This window comes from Gopherus flavomarginatus, chromosome 7 (genome assembly GCF_025201925.1).
Source record: "Gopherus flavomarginatus isolate rGopFla2 chromosome 7, rGopFla2.mat.asm, whole genome shotgun sequence".
Lineage (NCBI taxonomy): Eukaryota > Metazoa > Chordata > Testudines > Testudinidae > Gopherus > Gopherus flavomarginatus.
Window position 1 is genome coordinate 51,155,634 of NC_066623.1, and position 21,331 is coordinate 51,176,964.

The window sequence follows — 21,331 nt, forward strand, 5'->3', positions numbered from 1 at the left end:
CTCCCATCCTCTGTGTATTCACAGCAACCGTCTCCTCAGAAGCACAGGGGACAAGTCCATAGTCCTCAAGAGTGTCCCTGACACCACCAGCAAGGATGTTTTTGCTCCTGCTGCTGTGTTGGCAACACTCTCATTTCCCCATCTCTGGGAATGCTGGGTGCCCATATTTCAGCCCCCAGATCTGTCAGCTGATGCTGTAATTGGCTGAAGTCTGCCTCCCCAGCTCCTGGGCGGGGGGGGGGAGAAATCCATGGTGGATTTGAATCAGAGGTCAAGGTACGTGGCCACAAGGAAATGTGCTTTCCCTCTAATGGCTTTTATGTGGCAGTTACCAGAGATAACATGTTCTCTATCAGGAATACCCCAGTGATGTCCTTCTGGTGGCATGCAGTCTGCATTCGACTCAGTTTCTTCTCCAGGAGACATACTGAGGGTGTAACCTGGATGAGGTCTCTGTCATCCCAAGCTTTATGGCCTCATCAGAGTGCCATGAGATGTCAGACCGCTTCTGTGTAGATGAGCATCTGCAGGCTGGTGTCTGACTGCACCTGTGCAGATCTCTGGACACAGAAATCCTGCATGGTGGTAGCTAGCATGTGGAACCAGGCTAGCATGTGGAAGGTAGAATTCCACTTTGTCACCACCTCCTGTTTCATCTGGGAACAAGATGACTCTTTCACTGCTGGGCAAGACCAGCTGAAGTGGCTACAGAACATTCCCCATCCCTATCCAGGCATTCTCAACAAGGCTGAGTCAGTGGGCCAGACAAGGTGTGAGTCCCACCCCCCTGCCATGCACTGCCTTCGTGACCCTGACCCTGCTGCCTGTGGCCACAAAGCCACTGGGAACAGGGCTCCAATCGCTCTCCAGTAACGGCTCCCCGTTGCTGCCAGCTGTTGTTCTCCTCCTTGACTGCCAGGGCCGTTGCTGCTGAGCCAGTGTGCCGTGAGAGGCAGCTGTGGTCTGATCACAGGCCTATGTGTCTGCGGTGTGAGAGGTGTCTTCCCACCAGCTCAGGCATCACAATCCATCTCCCACACAGCAAGACAGTTCTGGCACAGCCCTCTTAGGGAAGAAGGACTGACTGGGTCCTGTCCACCTCGGAGCCGCAGCAGTGGGAGCAGCAGATTCCCTGAAGTCCTCACCTGCCACAGCATCTCCACAGCCAGCACCTTCATACAGGCTGTGGTCAGCAACATGGCTGCGTGCGGGTGAATTTCTGTCTCTTCAAAATGCTCTTGCTAGTGTAACCCACACACCTTCTGGGTGTGGTGTTCTGTCCCATCTAGTGGCACCCAGACCACTTAGAGATAAAATGAACCTGCTCTACAACCTTAGCTAACAGCCATATGGCTTTTAGCTCATGCAGTAGAGGCTCATGCACTCAGCTCTTGAGGTCCCAGGTTTGATCCCACCCACCGATGACCAGGGTCTGTCGGTGTTACAATAGCATCTGCTGGCTGAGCTAGTTGTGCACAGCACCCTTGTGAGCAACGCTGGGTGCGTTTGCTCTGGACCGGTGCTGCTATGTTCTCTGTTGGATCCTTCCTGGTGTGCCCAACTGTTTCTTGTCCTTCCCCAGACGTGGCATGCACTGTGGGCACCCTGCCTGTGTCACAGACCTGGCTGAGTCCCCCTGGTGGACAGTCACCAGATTGCTGTAATTGGACCCAACGCTTAGACCTCATATGCTTCCAAGCCATCTGGGTCTGGCCTGAGTTCAGTCATGGCTTCTAGCACGACAGCACTACAGCACTCACCCAGGTCAGCGCTCTTGTCTGGTGCCCTTCCTGGGATGAGGTACTCTGCAGTGTAGCTGCCCTGGCCCCTGAAGCTGAAACCTCCTATATTTCCCCAGTCACTTATGCACTTTCTCCAAAGTTCCACCTTGCTCTGGATGCTCAGGTCACAGGCACCAGCTTCTTCCTTTGTCCAGGGGTGCTCAACCCCTGCTCAGCCCCAGGTCCCACCCCCACTCCACCACTTCGCCCAAGGCCCCACCCCACCTCTTCCCGCCCCATCTTCACTCCTCCCGCTTTCTTCCCAGTGCTTCCTGCATGCTGCAGAACAGCTTAGCACCCACTAATTATTTTCATGTGTGTTCCAGCCCTGGAGCACCCACTGAGTCAGTGCCTATGGCTCTGGTTCAGAGTTTAACCCTTGGGGAGCACAAGGAACACAGTCTTAGCAAAGGCATTTCTTAAATGCACCCAGTTCACTCTTAGGGTATGTCTGCACTGGAGCTCGAGGTATCACTTCTATTGAGTTAGTGTGCTATAAATATCAGAGTAGCTGTGGCAGTGCGAGCAGTGGGAGGGGCTAGCCACTCCGAGTACAATCCCATCTGAGACCTTAGGTAGATACTGGGGCAGCTAGCTCTTCCTGCTGCTCGGGCTGCTGCAGCTACATTGCCATTTTAGCACACTAGTTCTATCAAAGTATGTGTACCATACTGGAAATTGCACCTCCAGCGCCAGTGTTGACATCTCCACAGCCAGCAGAGAACCACAGATCTGTAAGGAACAACAACCACCTGAACGCAGTCCTCCATCAGAGTCCTCACTGCTCTGGCAAGTCCCCGGTTTAGTCAGTGTGCTGAGGGGAAGACGAAGCCCTGCTCCACCTTGGTCCTCTGTTTCTGGCGATGGCCTGGCTCCCTTTGCTTACAGGGCACGTCTCTCTGAAAGCAGCATCTGACACCTTTTCTGTCGTGGCGGATTTTCGATGCTCCAACTTGCTGCCCGTTGCTGTGCAGAGAGTTGTTCAAAGTCAATGACTCTGCCAATAGCAACCCCACCAGAGCAGACCTATTCAGGGTTGACGACCCCTTGATGGGCCTGTTTCAGCATCGCAGATGTGGCCTGCCTACTCAGGGGCCCGTCTTTGGTACACAACAGATACTCTACTCCACGCTGAGGGTTACGATCATAACTTCTATGCACAAAACAAAATGGAATTTATAAATGGACACAGAGATCATCCCCAAACTCTCCCACCATTTACCTAAAATACCTTCATAGCCAGGAGGCTGTTTCTGTTTGCTTCCTGAGCTTGTCACCTGGACTCTGAACGAAAGACACTGCCAACCGTTTGCTTGGGTACCAGCAAGCCCAGGGGAAGCGTCACAGAATAAAGCAAAAAATCAGAGAATGAAGCTTCACAGAACTCTGCAAGCGAAAAGAACTAACAGAAACCCGAAAACGTTCTGTGCTAGTGACATGGTTTCATGTCGGTTTTTTTTGTTTCTGAAAAACAGCTGTTTTGTTGTGGACTAGCACTAGCTCTCAGTCTCCCCAGATTATTTTTCAGGAACGAAGTCTAACCACTTCCAGGAAAAGGATCTCCATGTGAGTTTGCTTGACTGGTGGTCAAGCTGCCTCCCACATGTGGTTATGCTAATGAGGAAATGTCTTTGGTGAACTGGGAAAACACATGAACAGCTGCTTGATGCCTCTTTCTCCGCCTTTTTTGCAGCACACATGTTCCTGGGCACATGGGGCTAGACAAAGGTGAACAGAGACCATTCTAGGGGAAGGTCCTTGGCTGCTCATCCCTGAAACAGGCTCGTACAATCGTGTTAGGTCCGAATCCTCGGTTGTTGCAAATAGCCATGGGTTCCAGTGGAGTTACACTGATTTGATGGCTGAGAATCTGCCTGAAAATGCAGTGCCTCAAATGAAAACAAATATTGATGAGTTAGTTTGGAGGATCCCCCAAAAGGTGCTAAAATAAGCAAAAGAGACAGTCCCTGCCTCAGAAAGCTGGTGATCTAAACTGGAGGAGGGGAGATCAAACACAATCATTTGGGCACAGATACATAGGAACTGCATCAGACCCGTGGTCCAGCTAACAAAGCATCCTGGCCAGCTCTAGCTGCTGCAGAGGAGAGGTGAGAACCTTGCAGTAGGCAGCTATGGGAAACATCTTCACAACCCCCATTAGTTAGGGTATGGCTACACTTAAAATCCTTACAGCTGTGCTGCTGTAGTGCTGCAGCAATGGGAGGGCTTCTCCTAGCACTGTAGTTAATCCACCTCCCCGAGAGGTGGTAGCTTGGGCGACTGAAGAATGGCTACACTGGGGGTTAGTTCGACACAGCGTAGCTATGCTGATGTAAGTTTTCAGTGTAGAGCAGCCCATGGTGGGTGGCTTAGGCCTGAAGCAGGAGGCATCTATGCTGCTCCCAAAACTCTTGGTTATTTTTGTTACCTACTCTAACTCTGGATGTTCATATTATCCATAACACCCATTTATAATCCCACTAAGATCCTGGGCTCTGTGGTATCTTGTGGCAGTGAGTTCCACAGGCTAATTGTGCAGCATGTGTACAGAAAATATTTCCTTTGTCCTGACTCATGTCCCCTCTCTGCAGCAGATGGGCTACACCAATGTTGTATGTATTGCTAAGCAACAGGGATGCAAATCCTGCAAAACTACCATTGGCCCGAATGGGAGTTTTATCCGAAGAAGGTTGCAGGAGCTAGCTGAAGGTTGATGATCATTTGAATCATCACCTAGCAAAAGACCTTGTAGATGTAGTGATTAAGGACATAAACACATGCATTTTCACAGGTCCTTACTCAAAACTGAACTGGGATGCCACAAAATCAGCCCCCACGTTCACCCAAAAAAAAAAAAAAAAAGAAAGAAAAGAAAGAAAGAAAAGGGGAAATTCAGATTAGTCACAAAGAAGTTCCCCGCCTGCTGCTGCTGCTCTCTGTGTGTGTATAAAACCCTGAGCCACTCCTGAAGACTCTTTGTTCATTTCATTTTGGGACAACACACCTACTGCTTCTGCTTCATTCCCTTTGAGAGATTTGCCCTTTGTGCAGAAGCAGGAGAGGGCTTTTTCTTTCATCCAGTTCTGCTGGCAGGTTGGTGGCAGGGAGACTGGGATGGAAGGGATGCTGGAGATGGAGGCCCAAAGGCTGGAAGAGCAGCTGGAGCTGGAGAGGAGACAGGTCAGAAGGAACAGGCTGCAGCTGGTGTCTGCAGTGGCCCAGTGGATAGTATTGCTCTCCTGCTTGGTCTACTTTGGTCTTGGTTTCCTGCATCCCCCTACGGTAAGACCATATGATAAACCTCATTGCCTTCTTCCGCACTGTAAAGCTCTGTGTATAAAGAAACCATTTAGGGGTATCACTTTGCGTAGTGGCAAGCAGAAAACCCAATTCTTAACCCTTGCCTACCTATGAGCCCTTTTTTCTGCACCACCCACCACAAAGTATGTTCTTACAGACTGCCGGGTTGGTGCTGTGTTATCAGGCAGTGGAACTGTGCATGCAAAATTGCTGGCCCAGTGACAGAGTCAATAAACTGGCCTCATGGGGAGTTCTGCCCGAGTAAGGACCAAACGACTTGGTTCCCCCAGGTAAACTTTGGTCACATGAAAAAAATATATTGAATTACTACCTCGCTGATTGTTATGGGCCCAATTGTGCTGGCCTTACTCATGCTGAGTATCAGTTACACATGGGAGTTGTTAACAGTTGACTCCATTGTACTACTTGGGTGAATAACTGCTGCTTAACGGGCATAACAGTGGGAGAATCAGGTTCTGTATTATTTGTAAACGTCTCATGTACTGCTTTAATCTACTCTCTATAGCTACATAAGAAAGAAAGAATGTTTGCTGCAACTTTTGCAAAAGCTGTAGAACACAATTCTGTGTTCCCAGGAGTCATCTAGCAAGTTCTTTACATTAAACCTTGGATGTAATTATAGATATAAATGAAAATGTGTGTTTAGAGAGTTTCCTTTATTTTGAACTGAACTCCAAACTCGAAACAAGAACTAGCCTGCTGCTGAGACTGCTTTTGGGAGAGTTGTACCAAAGATTTTCTTTGTTTCTCATTGTTGACAGTCTCTGGGTCCTCAGCACTTTTTTGTTGTTATTTCAGTGCAGATCATGCAGTAGCTGCTTCTCCTCCCACATGTTCCCCAGGTGCCTGTGTTCACTATGTTATGCTTCACCTTACAGTGTTCATTCTTTCCTCCCACTTAACTTTGTAGGTAAAATGAACCAGATCTATAAACCACATTCTGGGTAAAATGACTTTAATGCTTGATATCTTTTGCTACTGAAGTGAAATCCATCTTTTTCTATGCCAGGTGCATGTCAAAAACAGTTCCACTGAATTTATGAGTCACGTAACAGAGACCAGAGACTATCAAAAATCTCTCCCAGCCCATTTCATCCTTTGCACACAGCAGATGCTATGTGTGAACTGAATCGTTGATTTCTCTCTCCTCTCTTCTCCATTCTCTCCTTCTCTCTTGAAGAGAGTCTTCCCATCTTGGTGCAATTGGGAAAGGCAATTTATTTTGCTCAGCTAATGAAACAGCATTGCATTATATATTACAATACACGTCATTCCGGCATTGCCTCTTAGCGCCACTTAGTTCTGTAATATTTTAATTCAAACTGAGAAGGTAGATGCTCATGGCACATGTGAGCTTTATGACAAGAAGACAGCAGTGAATGTGCAGGAGACATAGCGCATTTCTGGACTTGCCATTCCTCACCAGAACCTAGACTTGAATGAGTTGTTAAAGAGGCAGTTCGTTGGCAAAGTTGCTGGATGACCCTTTGAGTTTTAAACGCACACTCGCTGAGCACAATTAAAAAAACAACAACAGGTCCCACTGTTTTAAATAGATAATCATGGTCTCCTGTATAGACAGCATCATGCATTGCCCAGGAACCCAGCAGGTCTTTTGAATTCTGCATGGAGGTGACTGCACAGCAGCTAGTTAAGAACACCCAGAAACACAACACAGACGTCTAAGACAAGATTCAACAGAGCTGTGCTGATTTAATCTGCTGGGGAAAATTAGGAAGAAGATTATAATAGATTCTCAGCCTGGCAGGTGCAGTGAGAACTGTGCTGGAGCCTAGTCAGGAAGCTGGGCCTTTTGTGAGAAAGACGGCATAATGTTTGCCAGAGGCAGAGAGCTCAGATGTAACCTAATTGCAGGAAAGAGATCATGTGTTTCTGATAACCATAGTTTTGATTGTTATTTTATAGTTATTGTATACCTTTACCTTTATACCCAATCGCATACCTTTATGCTGTTGTATTCAATGTCCAAACAACTGCAGAATAACCTTACATGTATTAATGTGACACAGTCATGGAATATATTACATCATCCACACAAACATTTAGACTGTGTTCACCGAAAGCTGGTCTGCATTCTAGACTGCTGGCTTGTAAGAGCATACTGCTTTGTTTGAAGGAAATATGCACACCCTGTCCCTGCACCCCAGCAAAATGGTCCATGACCTATAGGATGGTTTGCTACTAAGGATGTTCCATAACCCAAGGATATATCTATATTATGGGTCTGATCCAACACCTATTGAAATCAAAGGGAGTGTTGCCATTGACATTAGATCAAGCCCTACAGAAGGATGAAATATTGGTTGTCCAGGTTATCCTTGCAGTAGTTTAGTGCACACCCATTCACACAGTCCCCCTCTCAGCTGTGGTTGTACCAGTGCAGCTGGGAATGCCCAAAGCACCTACCTCATAGTGCACTGCTCTGGTGCTTGAAGCACAAGCTTCAGGGGTAATTTCCAAATGATAAGCATGCTGCAGCCAGGCAGAATCTCTGCACCTGCAATACTTGTGACTTCCCATCCTCCCTGGAGACGGCACCAGTGTGGCTAGACCTAATCCAAAGACCTGATCACAGGCATCGTGATCCATGCATCCAGCCAATGCTTGTGATGCTTCTGGGGTGGTTGATTTGAGCAGACGAATGACCTTCACAGTGTTGCACATTAAAAACCTGTTCATGAAGGTTTGTTGCAGCACTCTTGTGCTAATGTATATCAATACTGAGGGAAGTGTAAGTGCCGTAAGTAGAGGCTTTACCCATGGGCTCAGCGTAGCCAGGAACAGGACAGAGTTACAGAATAGCCATGATTCTGTGATGTAATGGTGTGATCCAATTCTAATTAGCTCTCACTCTAGCTCGACCACATAATCAGGCTGCGTACAGGAATCAGTGGGAGGACGGATGGTTCTATGGCTTGTTTTATGTAGGAAGGCAGGTTAGATTATCATAATGGTTCCTGCTTACTTTAAAATCAATGTGTTTATGATTGCCTTGTGTGATACACACACCATTCCTAGGGGGACACCTGCCATGCAGTGCTACTCCATGAATACAAGAAACAATACAAACATGACCACAATGAAAGGTCCATGGGAATCTGCTTACATAGCGTCTCGTAGAAAGAGATATTTAGGGGACTCTAAACAGGCTTAAATTATTGTGTGAATACTGCATGGAATTCTTTAACTGAGGTGCACTGTTAACACAGCAACCTCTCAAGGTGACCATACTGGGTGCCAATAGTTATGGAGTGCTGCCTCCTTAAATCCTTTTCTGTACACAGTCATATGAGCAAAACAGAAAAAGAATGGGTCAGGAATTGCTAGCTTCTGCTTATTTATTTATTGCGTCCCTACAGATTCTATAAATGGGCTCATGGATCCCCACTCCCCAGCCTCTCAGAATTTATTGTTGGGTAATTAATGTTTATAATGTGCTTTGAGAGCCTGAGATGAATGTGGCTATGCACGTGTAAAATATTAATGTCACACATAGTTTGTAAAACATAAAATAAGGTAGAATTAAAATAATATAGTGCCCGACCTGAAAGCATCCCATCACATTTCAGTCTACATCAGCAACTGAGTGAAACCCTTTAAAATAATATGTTTGGGGCCCAATCCTTAAGTGTGTAAGTGCTCATGTGAGTAGTCCCATTGAAGTCAATAAGGCGACTCATGCAAGTAAAACTATGCATGTACTTAAGTGTTTGTGGGATCGGGCACTTAGATTTGAAACAATGAGAGATTGGTATTAAGCAACACTAGAGGGTGCCAGTGTCGCACCCGAACTCCCAAGGTTGGCTCAACAGATGTCTTCATATCTCCGAGACCAATGCTGCAGCATACAAGCTGACTATACACACAGCTATAGGAAGCAATCTCTCCCCCTCGTTGATCCCTTTGGTTTTGTCACAGGCATGGAGTTCAAATTGAAATTTTAGTTGTGTATTTTCTTGTGTATTAAATTCTTTGGACAACTGTCCAAGTGCCTGGAGTGAGCAGAATGATTTGTTCCTATAACAAATCAGAATGAATCAATCAGATGCATACAAATCAATGAGTTCTCACAGTGCGTCCTCCATCTGGTCAGCCTGTTGCTGTCATAGAAAACCCAAGGAAAGGGTAAAGTGAAAAGAAAAAGAATACAAGCCTGAGCCTGAGCCTGACCCTGCATTTTTTAACCAGGCAAAACTCCCAGGAATTGTGGCTGTGAGGAGACTGCAGCTTTGGGTCCCTTGTGGTTAAGATCAAAGATGGGTCAGAGCTTTGGAGTGCAGATCTCAAATGATAATGAATAATACTGCCTTATTGATATGCTACTGCATTGACAATGAGTTTGGCTCACTTGTTTTGTAATGCCCAAGTCAATTACTATACATTATAAATCTATCTATCTGAACTTTTTATTGAGCCATCAAGATGTGCCCATGCCATATTGGCATGTTCCAAACCCCACCGAACTCGGTAGGAGTGCTCAACTCACACACTTGAAGTCAAGCGTATGTTTAAGTCCTTTGCAGGTCTGGGGCCAGAGTGCTCAGCCCCTAAGGGCTTGATTCTCCTTCCAGTGAAGTCAGAGACAAAACTCTCTTTGACTTCTATGGTGCAAGGTCAAGACTCTGTGATCTTATCGCTGGTGTCCTTATCTAGCTTCACCCCACTGCCTCTGGTCTAACACTAGTGCCCAATCCTGCAGGCCCTGAGGCAATCGGCTAACTTTCCTCCCCTGAGTAGTTCCAGCCCCACAAGGACCTCGGCCCAAGAGGCTCCCAATTGCAGTGTTAAAGTGGCTCCTCCTGGTGATAAAACACAAGGGAGGATGGAAGCAATGTAGTGAGATGGTGCACGAGCTTTGTTCTGCCCTGCCCATGGGGTGAATTCTCCCCCATATGAACGTACTCGTGGCAATAAAACTCTTTGCTGCTCATGGTTTGTTATTTACTATTCACCACCTGTATTTGTTGTGCTCCTTTCTACAAAAGTTTCAGTGATCCAGTCAAGGAGCAGAACCACCGTGTGACTGGGGTGATGACTCTCATGCCACAAATAACAAAGAGCAAATGAGGAATAGTTTGCAAGCCCCTCGGAGGTTAAAAATTGTTCAGCCAAGCCCTTTGGCAAATGCAGGGTCACAAATACATCTACCGAGTCTCAAATGTCCTGTGAATAAGAGAAAGGGCTAAATTCATCACATAATTTATTTACAATGCATAGTCTGACCAGCCCCAATAATGAGGAATGTTTCAAAGGATTTAAAAAAATATTATTTAAAATTCTGATGAAAACAGCTTTTGTTTGGATTTATTTGGATTTAAACAGTCACCTACAATGTCTGAAATTTGCAACATTTCATCAGTGCGTGGAAAACCTCCCCAACTGAAATATCCTACAGATTTAATAAGGATGAAACCAATGAGGATAGATAGGAATGGAACAGACATCTATAGAAAGAGCTCTAAAAACCTATATGACCAGCACCTCAGTGAGTGTAAAGTGATGTAGCGCCATTGAAGTTAATGGAGTTACACCAATTTACAGTAGCTGAGGATCTGGCCCATATAATTTAATAGAAACTATCTGATAATTGCCAACTCATCATTTTAGCATGAGTTCCATGATACTTGGTAATTTTCTTAAAGCCCTAGCTGCTGGAGTCTCATGATCATGTGAGTAGTTCAGCTTTCTTTCTTTTTTTTTTTTTTTAAATAAATTTCTAGCTCTCAGGATTGTGGGGGAAAACTTAAAGATATGAACCCTAAAAGCTGAAAAACAGAAGGAAAATAAAAATTATTTTTAAAAATCTAAGAATTTTCAGCCAATCTCATGATTTTTGGATGTTGGGGTTGGCATGCTGCTTCTTTTTTAACCATCTTATGGAATGTCATACCAGGAATAATAATTTACTATTCTATAGACTACTTAAAAAAACTCCTATCACAAGGTTATCATTTTATATTACAATCTGTAGAACCTGCCCATCAGAGCTGAAAGTGAAATTGACTTGACTGAAAGCCTTATCAGAAGCAAACAAATAGCACAAATGGCTAACAATAAATTCAACCTTTTAACATGTTTTCCACTGTAGTAATCCATAGCTGCAACAATATTACAAGGACAGACTGGGGTTTTTTTTTACATTATTATTTTTAAGCCACAGTGTCCTTTTAAAAGATTAACTAAATGCTTTTTAAATTACAATAGTTGAAAGGTCCAAAACCATCCCTCATTGTCTTCAGTGAGGTTTGGATCACAATAAAATGCGTAGCCTTAAAAATTATAATTCAAGGAGGAGATCCTGCAGTCTTTACTCCGGCACTGAAGAGATTTGCATGAGTGATAGCTAGAGGAGTGGGGGGCACATTTTAAAAGCAAAAGCTTCTAAGAGCTGACATCAAATCTGTTTGTTCCCTGCCCTCACAAACAGCAGCGTCCGATACTCCAGCTCTCTGCAGGCAGCCCATCATGCCCTGGGATACAGCTGTTCACACAAGGGCTGTCCCACAATGGGAAAGAGGGCGAACAAGTCGGTGGCTGAGAGGAGAGAGGCACAGGGAGCGAAGGACCAGGAAATGAAAATGAAAGTGAAAGAGACTCACAGTCACACTCACACCCACTGCTCCGGATGATGAAACCAGCAAGCACCAGTTGCATTTGCATGTGTCAGGGCGCTGCTGCTTTCTAGATCGCAGCTGCAGCCTCCGGTGGGTGCAGCATCACCAAAGCAGCAGGAAAACAAGGCTCCCCAACGCTGGCCCTGATTCCAGGATAGCGCTGGGGCCGGGCTGGAGACTGGGCCACAATGGGGAAATGGAGCTATCCAAGGGGTAGTCAGGCCTGTTAGCAAGAATGGAGCTGCTCCCTCCACAGCTGGAGACAAGGGCCTGCGGGCCCCGGCTGCACTAGAAACAAGACCTGGCACTGCCAGTGGCTTTCAAACACAGCTCCTGGCTGGCCTCCACTGGGGTGAAATGGCCTGTTTAGTCCCAGCTGAGCTGTGAGGCCTGCTTGCCTCCTGCTGTGCTGAGGTTTGTGTGTGTGGAAGGGGAGCTGAATGAACAAAGTTTTCAGGCCCTGTACGAAACCCAGGTGCTCTTGGCAGGAAGAGCTTGTTGTTTCCCCAGTACCCCAGCCTCTATACTCTGGTGGAGCTGAGGGTGGAAATGCTTGAGCCTGGGGAAGGAGAGAGTGTGCTCACTTTTTTGCAAATACTCCCAGTGTGGGGGGGGAGTGTGGCCTAGTGGACAGAGCACTGGCCTGGGACTCAGGAGACCTTGGTTCTCTTTCTGGCTCTGCCACTGGCTTGCTGGGTGACCTTGGCCCAAGTCACTTCCCTGCTCTGTGTCTCAGTTTCCCCATCTGTAAAATTGGGATAATGAAGCTGACCTCCTTTGTAAAGCACTTTAAAATTCACTGATGAAGCAGTGGTCAATCAGGGCTCGGCATTATTAGTGTAATTAAATTTGGTTCTATCCAGAAAACTCCCCAGCAGATCCAGCTATGAGCCAGAAGCCAATGAGAGGCACAATGCCTGGGACTGCAATGCCCAGAGCTGCTTACATCTGCAAGGGTCAGCATGCACTCCATCGCATTGCAGGATAGCAGGAACATCAAAGGGGGCTGGGCTGGGATCCTGGACAGCTTCCTTGGCTGCTGGTGGGAATGTCCCCTGCATCCTGGAGAGCTAGAAACTTAATTTTTTTTATAAAAAAACACAAAAGCTAAGATTCTCATGTAATCACAGGATTCCAGGAGCTAGGGTTTAAGAGAAACACCAAATATCGTGAGACTTCCCATAAACAACACTGCGAAAAGCTTTTTCTCCCCTCACCGCACATCTGCAAGGAGACCTAGAAAGTTCTCCCTGACTTTGTAGAGATTATTAATCTGTTTTTTTTGTTTTGTTGCTTTTCAGACTCCAAAATCCCAGTGGATCGAAGTTGCAGCCACAGGTGTGTATTTGTTTATTATAACTGATTTTTTTCAAGTTTCTATTTCATTTTCTCATTGAAACATCCCCCCCCCCCACCCCGGAAAGAAATAAAATGGTGGGAAATTTCACTAAAAATAAATTGAAGAAAATGTGTGTGGGAAATAAATGACATTTTTCGCCAGCTCTGCCTCATGTTAACACATAAATGGTGAGTGCCCAGAGACTCAGTCTCCTTGCTTCCTGTCACCCACCTGGCTCAGGTGAGACACTGCTTTAGATGGCGGGATGCTCAGTGCTGAGTGCAGCATGTAAGTGTCTTGAATTGCTGCTGTGGGCTTTCCTCTCCAGGGCAGGGCAGGGCCTGATCTAAAGCCCACTGATGTCAATGGGAGTCTTTCCATTGACAGTGATGGAATGATGGTCCAGGGGCAGGTCTTTAATGGTGAACTCCAGGACTAGAATCCCAAAAGCCAGCAATGCCAATCCTTGGCCACAGAAGAGAGAAACAGGAGACAATAAAGCTGTGTGCCTTTATTAGCCTTTTAAATATTTATGCAAATGAATATGCAAATGAAGTTGTATCCTTGGATGTGGAGTTTCCACTCCTCTGCTTTATATTCCCCATACTTCAAATATGTTGCATCCATCCCCACCCTTTCCAGCTCCCCTGCTCGCTTGTCTGCTCTCTCTAGCTCTCCCTGTCACTTTTTCTCTCTCTAGACCAGGGATTTTTGAACATCAGGACAAGGCATGTACAGCGCCCTACACATTGGGGCCCCAATTCCGACACGGCCCTCTGGATGTTACTGTAATATCCATATTCACTGCTGCTACTACATTTTCACAGTGTGAACCCCACCTTCACAGAGAGGGGCTAAGATTCTCATTCACACTGAGGCCATTTTACACCCCTCTGGAAGGCTCCTTTACACTGCCAGAACAAGAAAAGGGCCATCGTGTTACTGAGCATCTTGTGGTCCTCTCCCATCACTTCCCTCCCATTCTCAGGCTCTTCATTTCATCTCTCCCCTTCATCAGATTTGTTCCTCTCACATGGAAACAAGAAGAGCCAGTGCCAAGCCGGCTGTCTGTGTGCCACAGAGCAAAGCTGCAGTGCCTTTGCCCTAGACCTTCCTCCCTCTCTGCATCCCTCTTCATTCCACCTCATTTCTAGTTCTCCCTATTTCCTTTGTGATTTCTCTACTCTCTTTGTTTCTTCCTATGCCCAAGCCACATAAAATCATCCTCTTCCAAGAGGGTTCAAGGGACTCACATCTCCATGGGTTTCTGTTTGCTTCTTCCACTCCAGATTACGTCCCCAAGGAGAAACGCATCAATATCTCTTGGAATCGGGGCACTATGAACGTCAGAAACCTCTCCATCCCGATCTACTGTGATGGCTTCTACCTGGTCTCCCTGAAGGGAACTATCAAGGCAATGTCCCAGAGGAATGCCTCACTGAGCCTTAAGGTGTACAAGCGGTCCGATGCGTCCATCTTGTGTGTGAAGGTCACAGAAGAGGTAATAGATTCGGTGACAGTGTCCGAGATGCGGTTTAAGGATGAAGTCTACTTGGAGGCCAACAGAGATGCCAACTACAAAGATTTGACCCTGGGCCTCTTCTTACTGACTCCTCGCTCAGACTGCTTACCAGACGCGTATAAAATGTAAAGTAATGCCCCTGCGATCAAATAAAACTGGGAATTGGAACCCAGCACCTAAACTCATGGGAGGGTTATGTCTAATAGGCTGTACATGTTCAAAAAACCTACCCTGTCTTCGCCTCTCAGGGGCTTGTGGTATGTCTGAGTGAGAGAGTTCTCATGGCTAGTGCAAACAAGCCAATGTGCAAATGGTCTTTATACAGCACATGTCCTGTTCCTCTCTTTGGGGCTTACCACAGCTATTTTGTTAGCTGAAATGGGAGAAATGTACAGTGCCCTCAAGAAGAATGAAGAGGACACCACTGAAAATTACCAGTGCTTGCCTCAGAGTCAGAGGAATCCTGGATTCTCTATTTATTTGATAATATTTGTATATAATTGAAATGCCATGTACATTTGCGGAAAACAGTCACTTCAATCAAGCAGAGACCTGGTTTGTCTTGAAGCCACCTGGGCAAGTTGGAGACTCCAGGGACCCACCACACAACCTTTGCCTCATTGTGAAGGAAAAGATGAAGAGATGGCAGGCAAGGTGTCCCCTGTGGTCATCCAGATAAATGTGCCCTGAAAGACTCAGGAAATGAAAAAATAACAGTGTTTGGAAGTGAGAGAAGAAGGCTGGAATGGACAAGTGAGAGACTGTTACAAATGGCTTTTTAAAAAGAAAGAGACAAATTAAAATGCTGGCAATGTCTAATAATCTGAAAACTCAGTGGCACCATATGTCATATGCACACATGCATATGTGCACGTGCACACACACACACACGCACACACACCCCTGAAATTCTTGAGTAGGGTGAACTCATCTCTAATATGCACATTTACTCACAAATACACACAAAAATTTGGATATATGCCCTCAGTGACTCTGTCATTTATTCAGACACTCATGCAAAACCTGATCCCATACCCACTGAAGGCAAGAAGTAAAATGCTGTTGACTTCAATAGGCACATGGTCCCTAATCTCTTTAGAGATAGCGAATTTGGAAGACAAGGACAATCTTTCTGGGGCTCAGTGTAGTATGTGACTTGGACACATACAGAAACCTGGCACAGAAATACAAAACAATTCCTTTACGGTGGGTTTGAAGTAACAATTTGTCTGCAGAGCAATTGATACAAAAGTGTGAAAACAAATACATATTTCAGGCTTGATTCACATGAGGAAGCCCTCCTGGGATGCACCTTGGTGACTGTGCAGATCCTGCAGATTTTCTAAGGTGTCAAGCAGAGCAGCGCATTCTCGTGGTGTCTAGCCAAATATTTCCAGCTATGGAATGAACGCATGCTATTTATTGCCCTAGTCGCAAGCCAGGAGAACTTTCATGTCCTGGCAAGTGGAGCACCTTCTCTCCTACCTTTCATCTTAATTAAAGAACAAAGAAACCAACCCTAGGAAATTCCATTTAAGCACCAATTGTTAAGAGAATGTTAAGACTGTACGGCTAATCACTGATATACAGGATCAGGGAATGCTACAGTTAATGTTACATGCACAACCTGAACCCAGCTCTCTTGCATGTATACCTATAACAATAAAATCTTTAAACATCTGATCTCATACTGTTTCTCAAATAATACTGCATATCATACACATTTTCTACAACTTTAGATACACATTTGTAACATCTTCTAGCGCTTTGTGTACGCCGGACAACAGCGTTCGTGTAATTCATTTGCATGAAAAGTATATATTAGATGGCACTTACCCAATGTAAGTCTAGCAATATGGAGCAAGAGTGAAAATGAACCAGGGTGTGTGTATATATATGCTAATTAAATTTGCAGCTAAGTTAATTTCATCCCCTGAATGGAAGTTTGGGTTGCTGTATATAGATGCTGACAAAACTACTAAAATACATTCTGTAGGAAGAAAGGACTGCACCTTGTAAAACCCCTACGTCAATAAAGATACAGGCTGGGTTTTCAAAGCTGCCTAATAGGAGCTGGACCAGATTTCCCAATAAGTGTACTGGGAACAGGGCCTCCAAATCATTAAATGGCATTCAAAAGCTTTGCTACATTTTAGGGGACTGGAATGACAAATGAGTAGTGTAAATATAAAAAGAATGATGCAAATATTATGAGTAGGTAATGTATCTAAGTTTGTAAAAAAAACCTAGGATATATTGCATCAACTGAGCAATAGTATGCGATCTGTTAATTAGAGGAGGCATTATAATACAGTTGGGTTAGGGGGCAGAGTTATGATTGCATGTACAACTGACTGGAGTGCTTAGCTATGCAGCCATAACATCTGCCTACCATTGCTTTTGCATGGGTTTTGCTGTATATGCTGCACACAGGCACTGCAGTGAATGTAGAACTGACCCTGCCTCAGTCAATCCTCTCCTCCACTGACCCATCTCCTGCAAGCACTAGGCCGGTATATACACTAGCAAAGCAGAATGACCCTTCTCCTGTGCAGCTCTCGGGCAGGTTCAGCTGTGCTAACCTCTGCCAGCCGGCTAGCTAGTCAGTCATTCAGTCCCCAGGGAGAATTTTCATTTGTTACCTGAGCGGGGAGACCTTCATGCCCCTGTTGAGCTGTGAGGAGTCTCCTACCCTCAGAACCCCCTTCAGCCTTCCTGCTGTCCAGACAAGTGCCCCAGTGGAACCCCCAGGAAGGCTGCTGCACTCCTCATCTCTCAGGATTTATAGCAGAGGCTGCTGAGGGTCAGGGTAGAGGGGTATTGTGGCTTTCCTCATTGTTTCACCTCACAGATACTGTACCAGTTGCACTGGGCCTGGAGTCTGCTGCCAGCCTAAAAGCCACCTGAACATCTTATCTCATATTGTCTCCTTCCTCAGAACTTGAGCCAAGTGAGAATGTGTTTCCATTACTGACAAATAATAAAACATTCCTCTGTCACCTGTTGGCTTGCATTTCCCTTTGTTGGAGGGAGGGGGGATTAGAGGTGAATGGTCCTGGGTGGAGCAATGCTGGGGAGAATATTCATTCTGCTGTATGTTTTCACACAGGGCCACACCTTGGGCCACACATGCTTTTTCACCAACCTGGCTCCGTAGGTGTGTGCAAACCACAGTTTCCTACCGATATGTGTGGGCACAGCTGCAGCCTGCACGCACGGGCGGATTTGTGTGAACTAGGCATCAACAAATGTGCACCGGCCTGTATGTGAATTTGCACCCAAATAATTCATAGGTTCATAAACTTTAAGGCCCAAAGGGTCATCTAATCTAACCTCCTGCATTGCACAGGCCAGAGAATGTCACTCAGTAATTCCTGCACTAAGCCCCATTCTTGCGGTTGAGCTAGAGTATATTTTGTAGAAAGAGACATCCAATCTTGAGTTAAAAATTTCATGATCCATCACATCCCTTACTAAACTGTTCAGTGGACTAATTCCCCTCACTATTAAAAACATGCACCCTATTTCTAGCTGGAATATAGCTACCTCCAGATTCCAACCACTGGCTCTTGTTAGACCTTTGCAAAATTAAAGAGCCCTGTATGATTAGAAATCATCTCCACATGCACGTACTTCCAGACCATGATCAAGTCACCTCTTAACCATCTCTTTCGAAACATAAATAGCTTGTGCCTCTTGTGTCCCTTGGAGTACAGCAGACTTCCAGACCTCGCATCACTCTTGTAGATTGTTTCTGAACCTCTTCTGATTTGCCAACATCCTTTCTGAAGTGCGGATACCAGAACTGGACACAGCATTCCAGTAACAATCTCATCAGCCCTGTATATAGAGGTGGTATCACCTCCCAACTCCTACTTGATAGTCTCTTGCTTATGCATCCATCAGTTGCCATAGACCTCTTAGCCACAGCAATGCACTGGTAGTGTATGGTCAGCTCGTTATCTACTGTTACCCCAAGTTCTTTCCCGAGCTGCTGCTTTCCAGGATACAGTCAACCAAGTAATAACTGTTGACTGGGCTGCTATTTTCAAGCAGCATCAGTTTCTTCCATCACAGTTCCCACAATGGCCCTGGTTTACAGATCTACCACAGCTGTATAGCTCAGCTGTCTTAGGGTCTGGCACGAGCCCTGTAGTTGGGTGGCGGTTATGACTGAGAGATGAAAGATGGGATTGTGATTAAGGCTTTGGGTTCGGATGGAGGAAATCTGGGATAATTGCTGACTCTACCATGGACTCCTTGGTGACTTTGGACAGCGCTCGCTTTATCTTCCTTGTCTGTTTCAACTTTAAGCGCCGCAGGGCGGGATCTAGCTCTCACTCTGTGTTTGTACAGCACCTAGCACAATCTCAGTTGGGAGGGCCTCCAAGGCACTATGGTAATACAAATAATAATAAGTAATACTAATAATCAGAGGTTGTACTCTCTACCCCTTCCCCCGAAGTGACCACAGCACAGGGTCTGAGAGGGACAAACCGATGGCAGCCTGGTCTGTTCTCATTGTTCCTGAAATTAGCTTCTGAATTAATCTGCTGTTATACTGTCAGTCATTCCAAGCGACATTTCCAGGGCACAGATCTCCTAATAGAGGAGATGTTAGTCACATTACTTAATGCACAACTGGCGATGCCCAAATACTACAGTCATGTGCAGAGTATAAGAACCTATATAGAATGGAATAGAATAGAAAAGGGCTTTTGCCTTGCATCGGGGTTGATTAGCCAGCCATTTCTAATCTCCCCTTTACATGGCCTTTGCCCTTTAAAAAGTCATTTCCTTTTCTACTAGAAACTGTTACCAATCTCGGTGGATGTGTTTGTGGTTTTCAAGGGCCACTTATATTTCATCAGTGGTCATGAGTCATAGCCCTTGGGCAGCCCTTAGCAAAAGAGAGAGAGCTGAAGAGTAATCAATCCAGCCAGTGTAAACAGAAGCCAATCAAGATAACACAGTCAAGTGACAACTAAAGACTATCCCTACTAACCATGTTCAGGCATCTGAAGGGAGAATTGTCTAATGTGATGTAAAAGGATATAACCCTGTGGTGGCTGGGGGAGGGTGGATGGATGTAACCATTTATTACACCTTTTCCAACTCTGACTGCAGTGGTTCTGAAATGAGTCACCAGCTTTCTCCCAAATAATACAAATTATATTTACGATAATTGATTCCAATGGCAGCAGGAGCGGGCCTGGAAGGTGCTTGCTTTTAATCTGTTGTAGAAGTTATGGATTCCATGATTTAAAGTAAATATCCCCGATGGTAGCTAGATTAACATTGAGCGCTGCTCAGTTAAACCTTGGAATGCAGAATAGAGGAGTTTAGCAATAACATAGCAAAGACCCATCTGTGAATTCCAGCATGAAATAATTCTTGCAAGGATGATCAGGCATCTCTCTTTGCCAAAGAAAAACATCAGAAGGGGGGGAAATAAAGAGTGAGCATTTACTCCCATGAGTAATACTATTGACATTAGTGGGAGTAAGTGTTCTCCAGAATGAGTGAATGGCTTTCTAGGCCTTAGAGCACAAGCGATGTTCAGCTCCAGCCTGTGGTATGTTCAAATCTATTCACAAGCAGAGTGCTAAGAAGTGAGTAAGTAAGGCTGATGCCCTTATTCACAAATCATAGTATATAAACAGACAATTAAGGGTTAATTCCTCTTTTACCTGTAAAGGGTTAAGAAGTTCACAAACCCTAGCTGACACCTGACCGGAGGAACCAAAAGGGGGACAAGATGTTTTCAAAGAGGGAAGGATAGTTCAGTGGTTTGAGCATTGGCCTGCTAAACCCACGGTTCTAAGTTCAATCCTTGAGGGGCTGTTTAGAGAAATGGGGTAAAAATCCATCTGGGGATTGTCCCCCTATGAACAGGGGGTCAGACTGAAAGATCTTCTGAGATCCCTTCCAACCCTAATCTTCTGAGTCTAGGGAAATCAGTCTTTTTTCTGTTCAGAAAAATTTGTGCCGGAGTGAAGGATCCAAGAATCAGCTATCTAACATTTCTTAAAAGTAGTAAGTGTTTAGAGAAGGAATGTATTAGATTATGTTTATTTTCTTTTGTGACTTCATTTTGCATAAGAGGGAGAATCAAATTGGGTGTCTTTGTGTAACTAAGGTTTTTGCCCAGAGGGACATCCTCTGTGTTTTGAATCTGTTGTCTGTGAGAGTAGCTTGCATGCTACTCTCACAGAGGAATTTCTTTCACCCTTTTCCTTTAATTAAAAGTCTTATTTTAAATAACCTGATTGATTTTTCCTTGTTTCAAGATCCACAGGTTTTTTGGATCTGGGCTCACCAGGAATTGGTAGGAGGTGAACCAGTCTCAATCCAGGAAAAAGGGGATAAAGACTGGGGAAATATTTGGGGAGAAGACAGAGTTTCCAAATGACTCTCCCATAAATGTTTGTTTAAACTATTTGGTACTGGCAGCAACTAGATCTAAGCTGGTAAATAAGCTTAGGGGTTATCTCATGCAGGTCCCCACATCTGTACCCTAAAGTTCAGAGTGAGGGTGACACCTTGACAATAGTACTTAACACTAAGCATAATCCCACCGAAGTCACTGGAGCAGTGGGTATCCTGCAGGAGATGTGAGTGAATTGTTGCCATTGGAAAGACACAGGAAAGTTAAGGGCCAGTTTGGCACAAGAACATATGGCTATAAACTGGCCATCAATAAGTTTAGGCTTGAAATTTGACAAAGAGGTCT

General features: G+C 45.3%; 2 protein-coding genes across 2 annotated transcripts in view; one reads left to right on the forward strand and one right to left on the reverse strand.

Annotated features, from left to right (window-relative positions):
• Window positions 1–21,331, reverse strand: part of SUCO (SUN domain containing ossification factor) — a 900,323-nt gene that overhangs the window by 418,150 nt on the left and 460,842 nt on the right. The window lies entirely within an intron of this gene.
• Window positions 4,896–16,260, forward strand: TNFSF4 (TNF superfamily member 4). The gene is made up of 3 exons (XM_050963427.1): window positions 4,896–5,063; window positions 13,039–13,075; window positions 14,366–16,260. The coding sequence occupies exons 1-3, from the start codon at window positions 4,896–4,898 to the stop codon at window positions 14,725–14,727; spliced, it is 567 nt and encodes a 188-aa protein (XP_050819384.1). The 3' UTR covers window positions 14,728–16,260.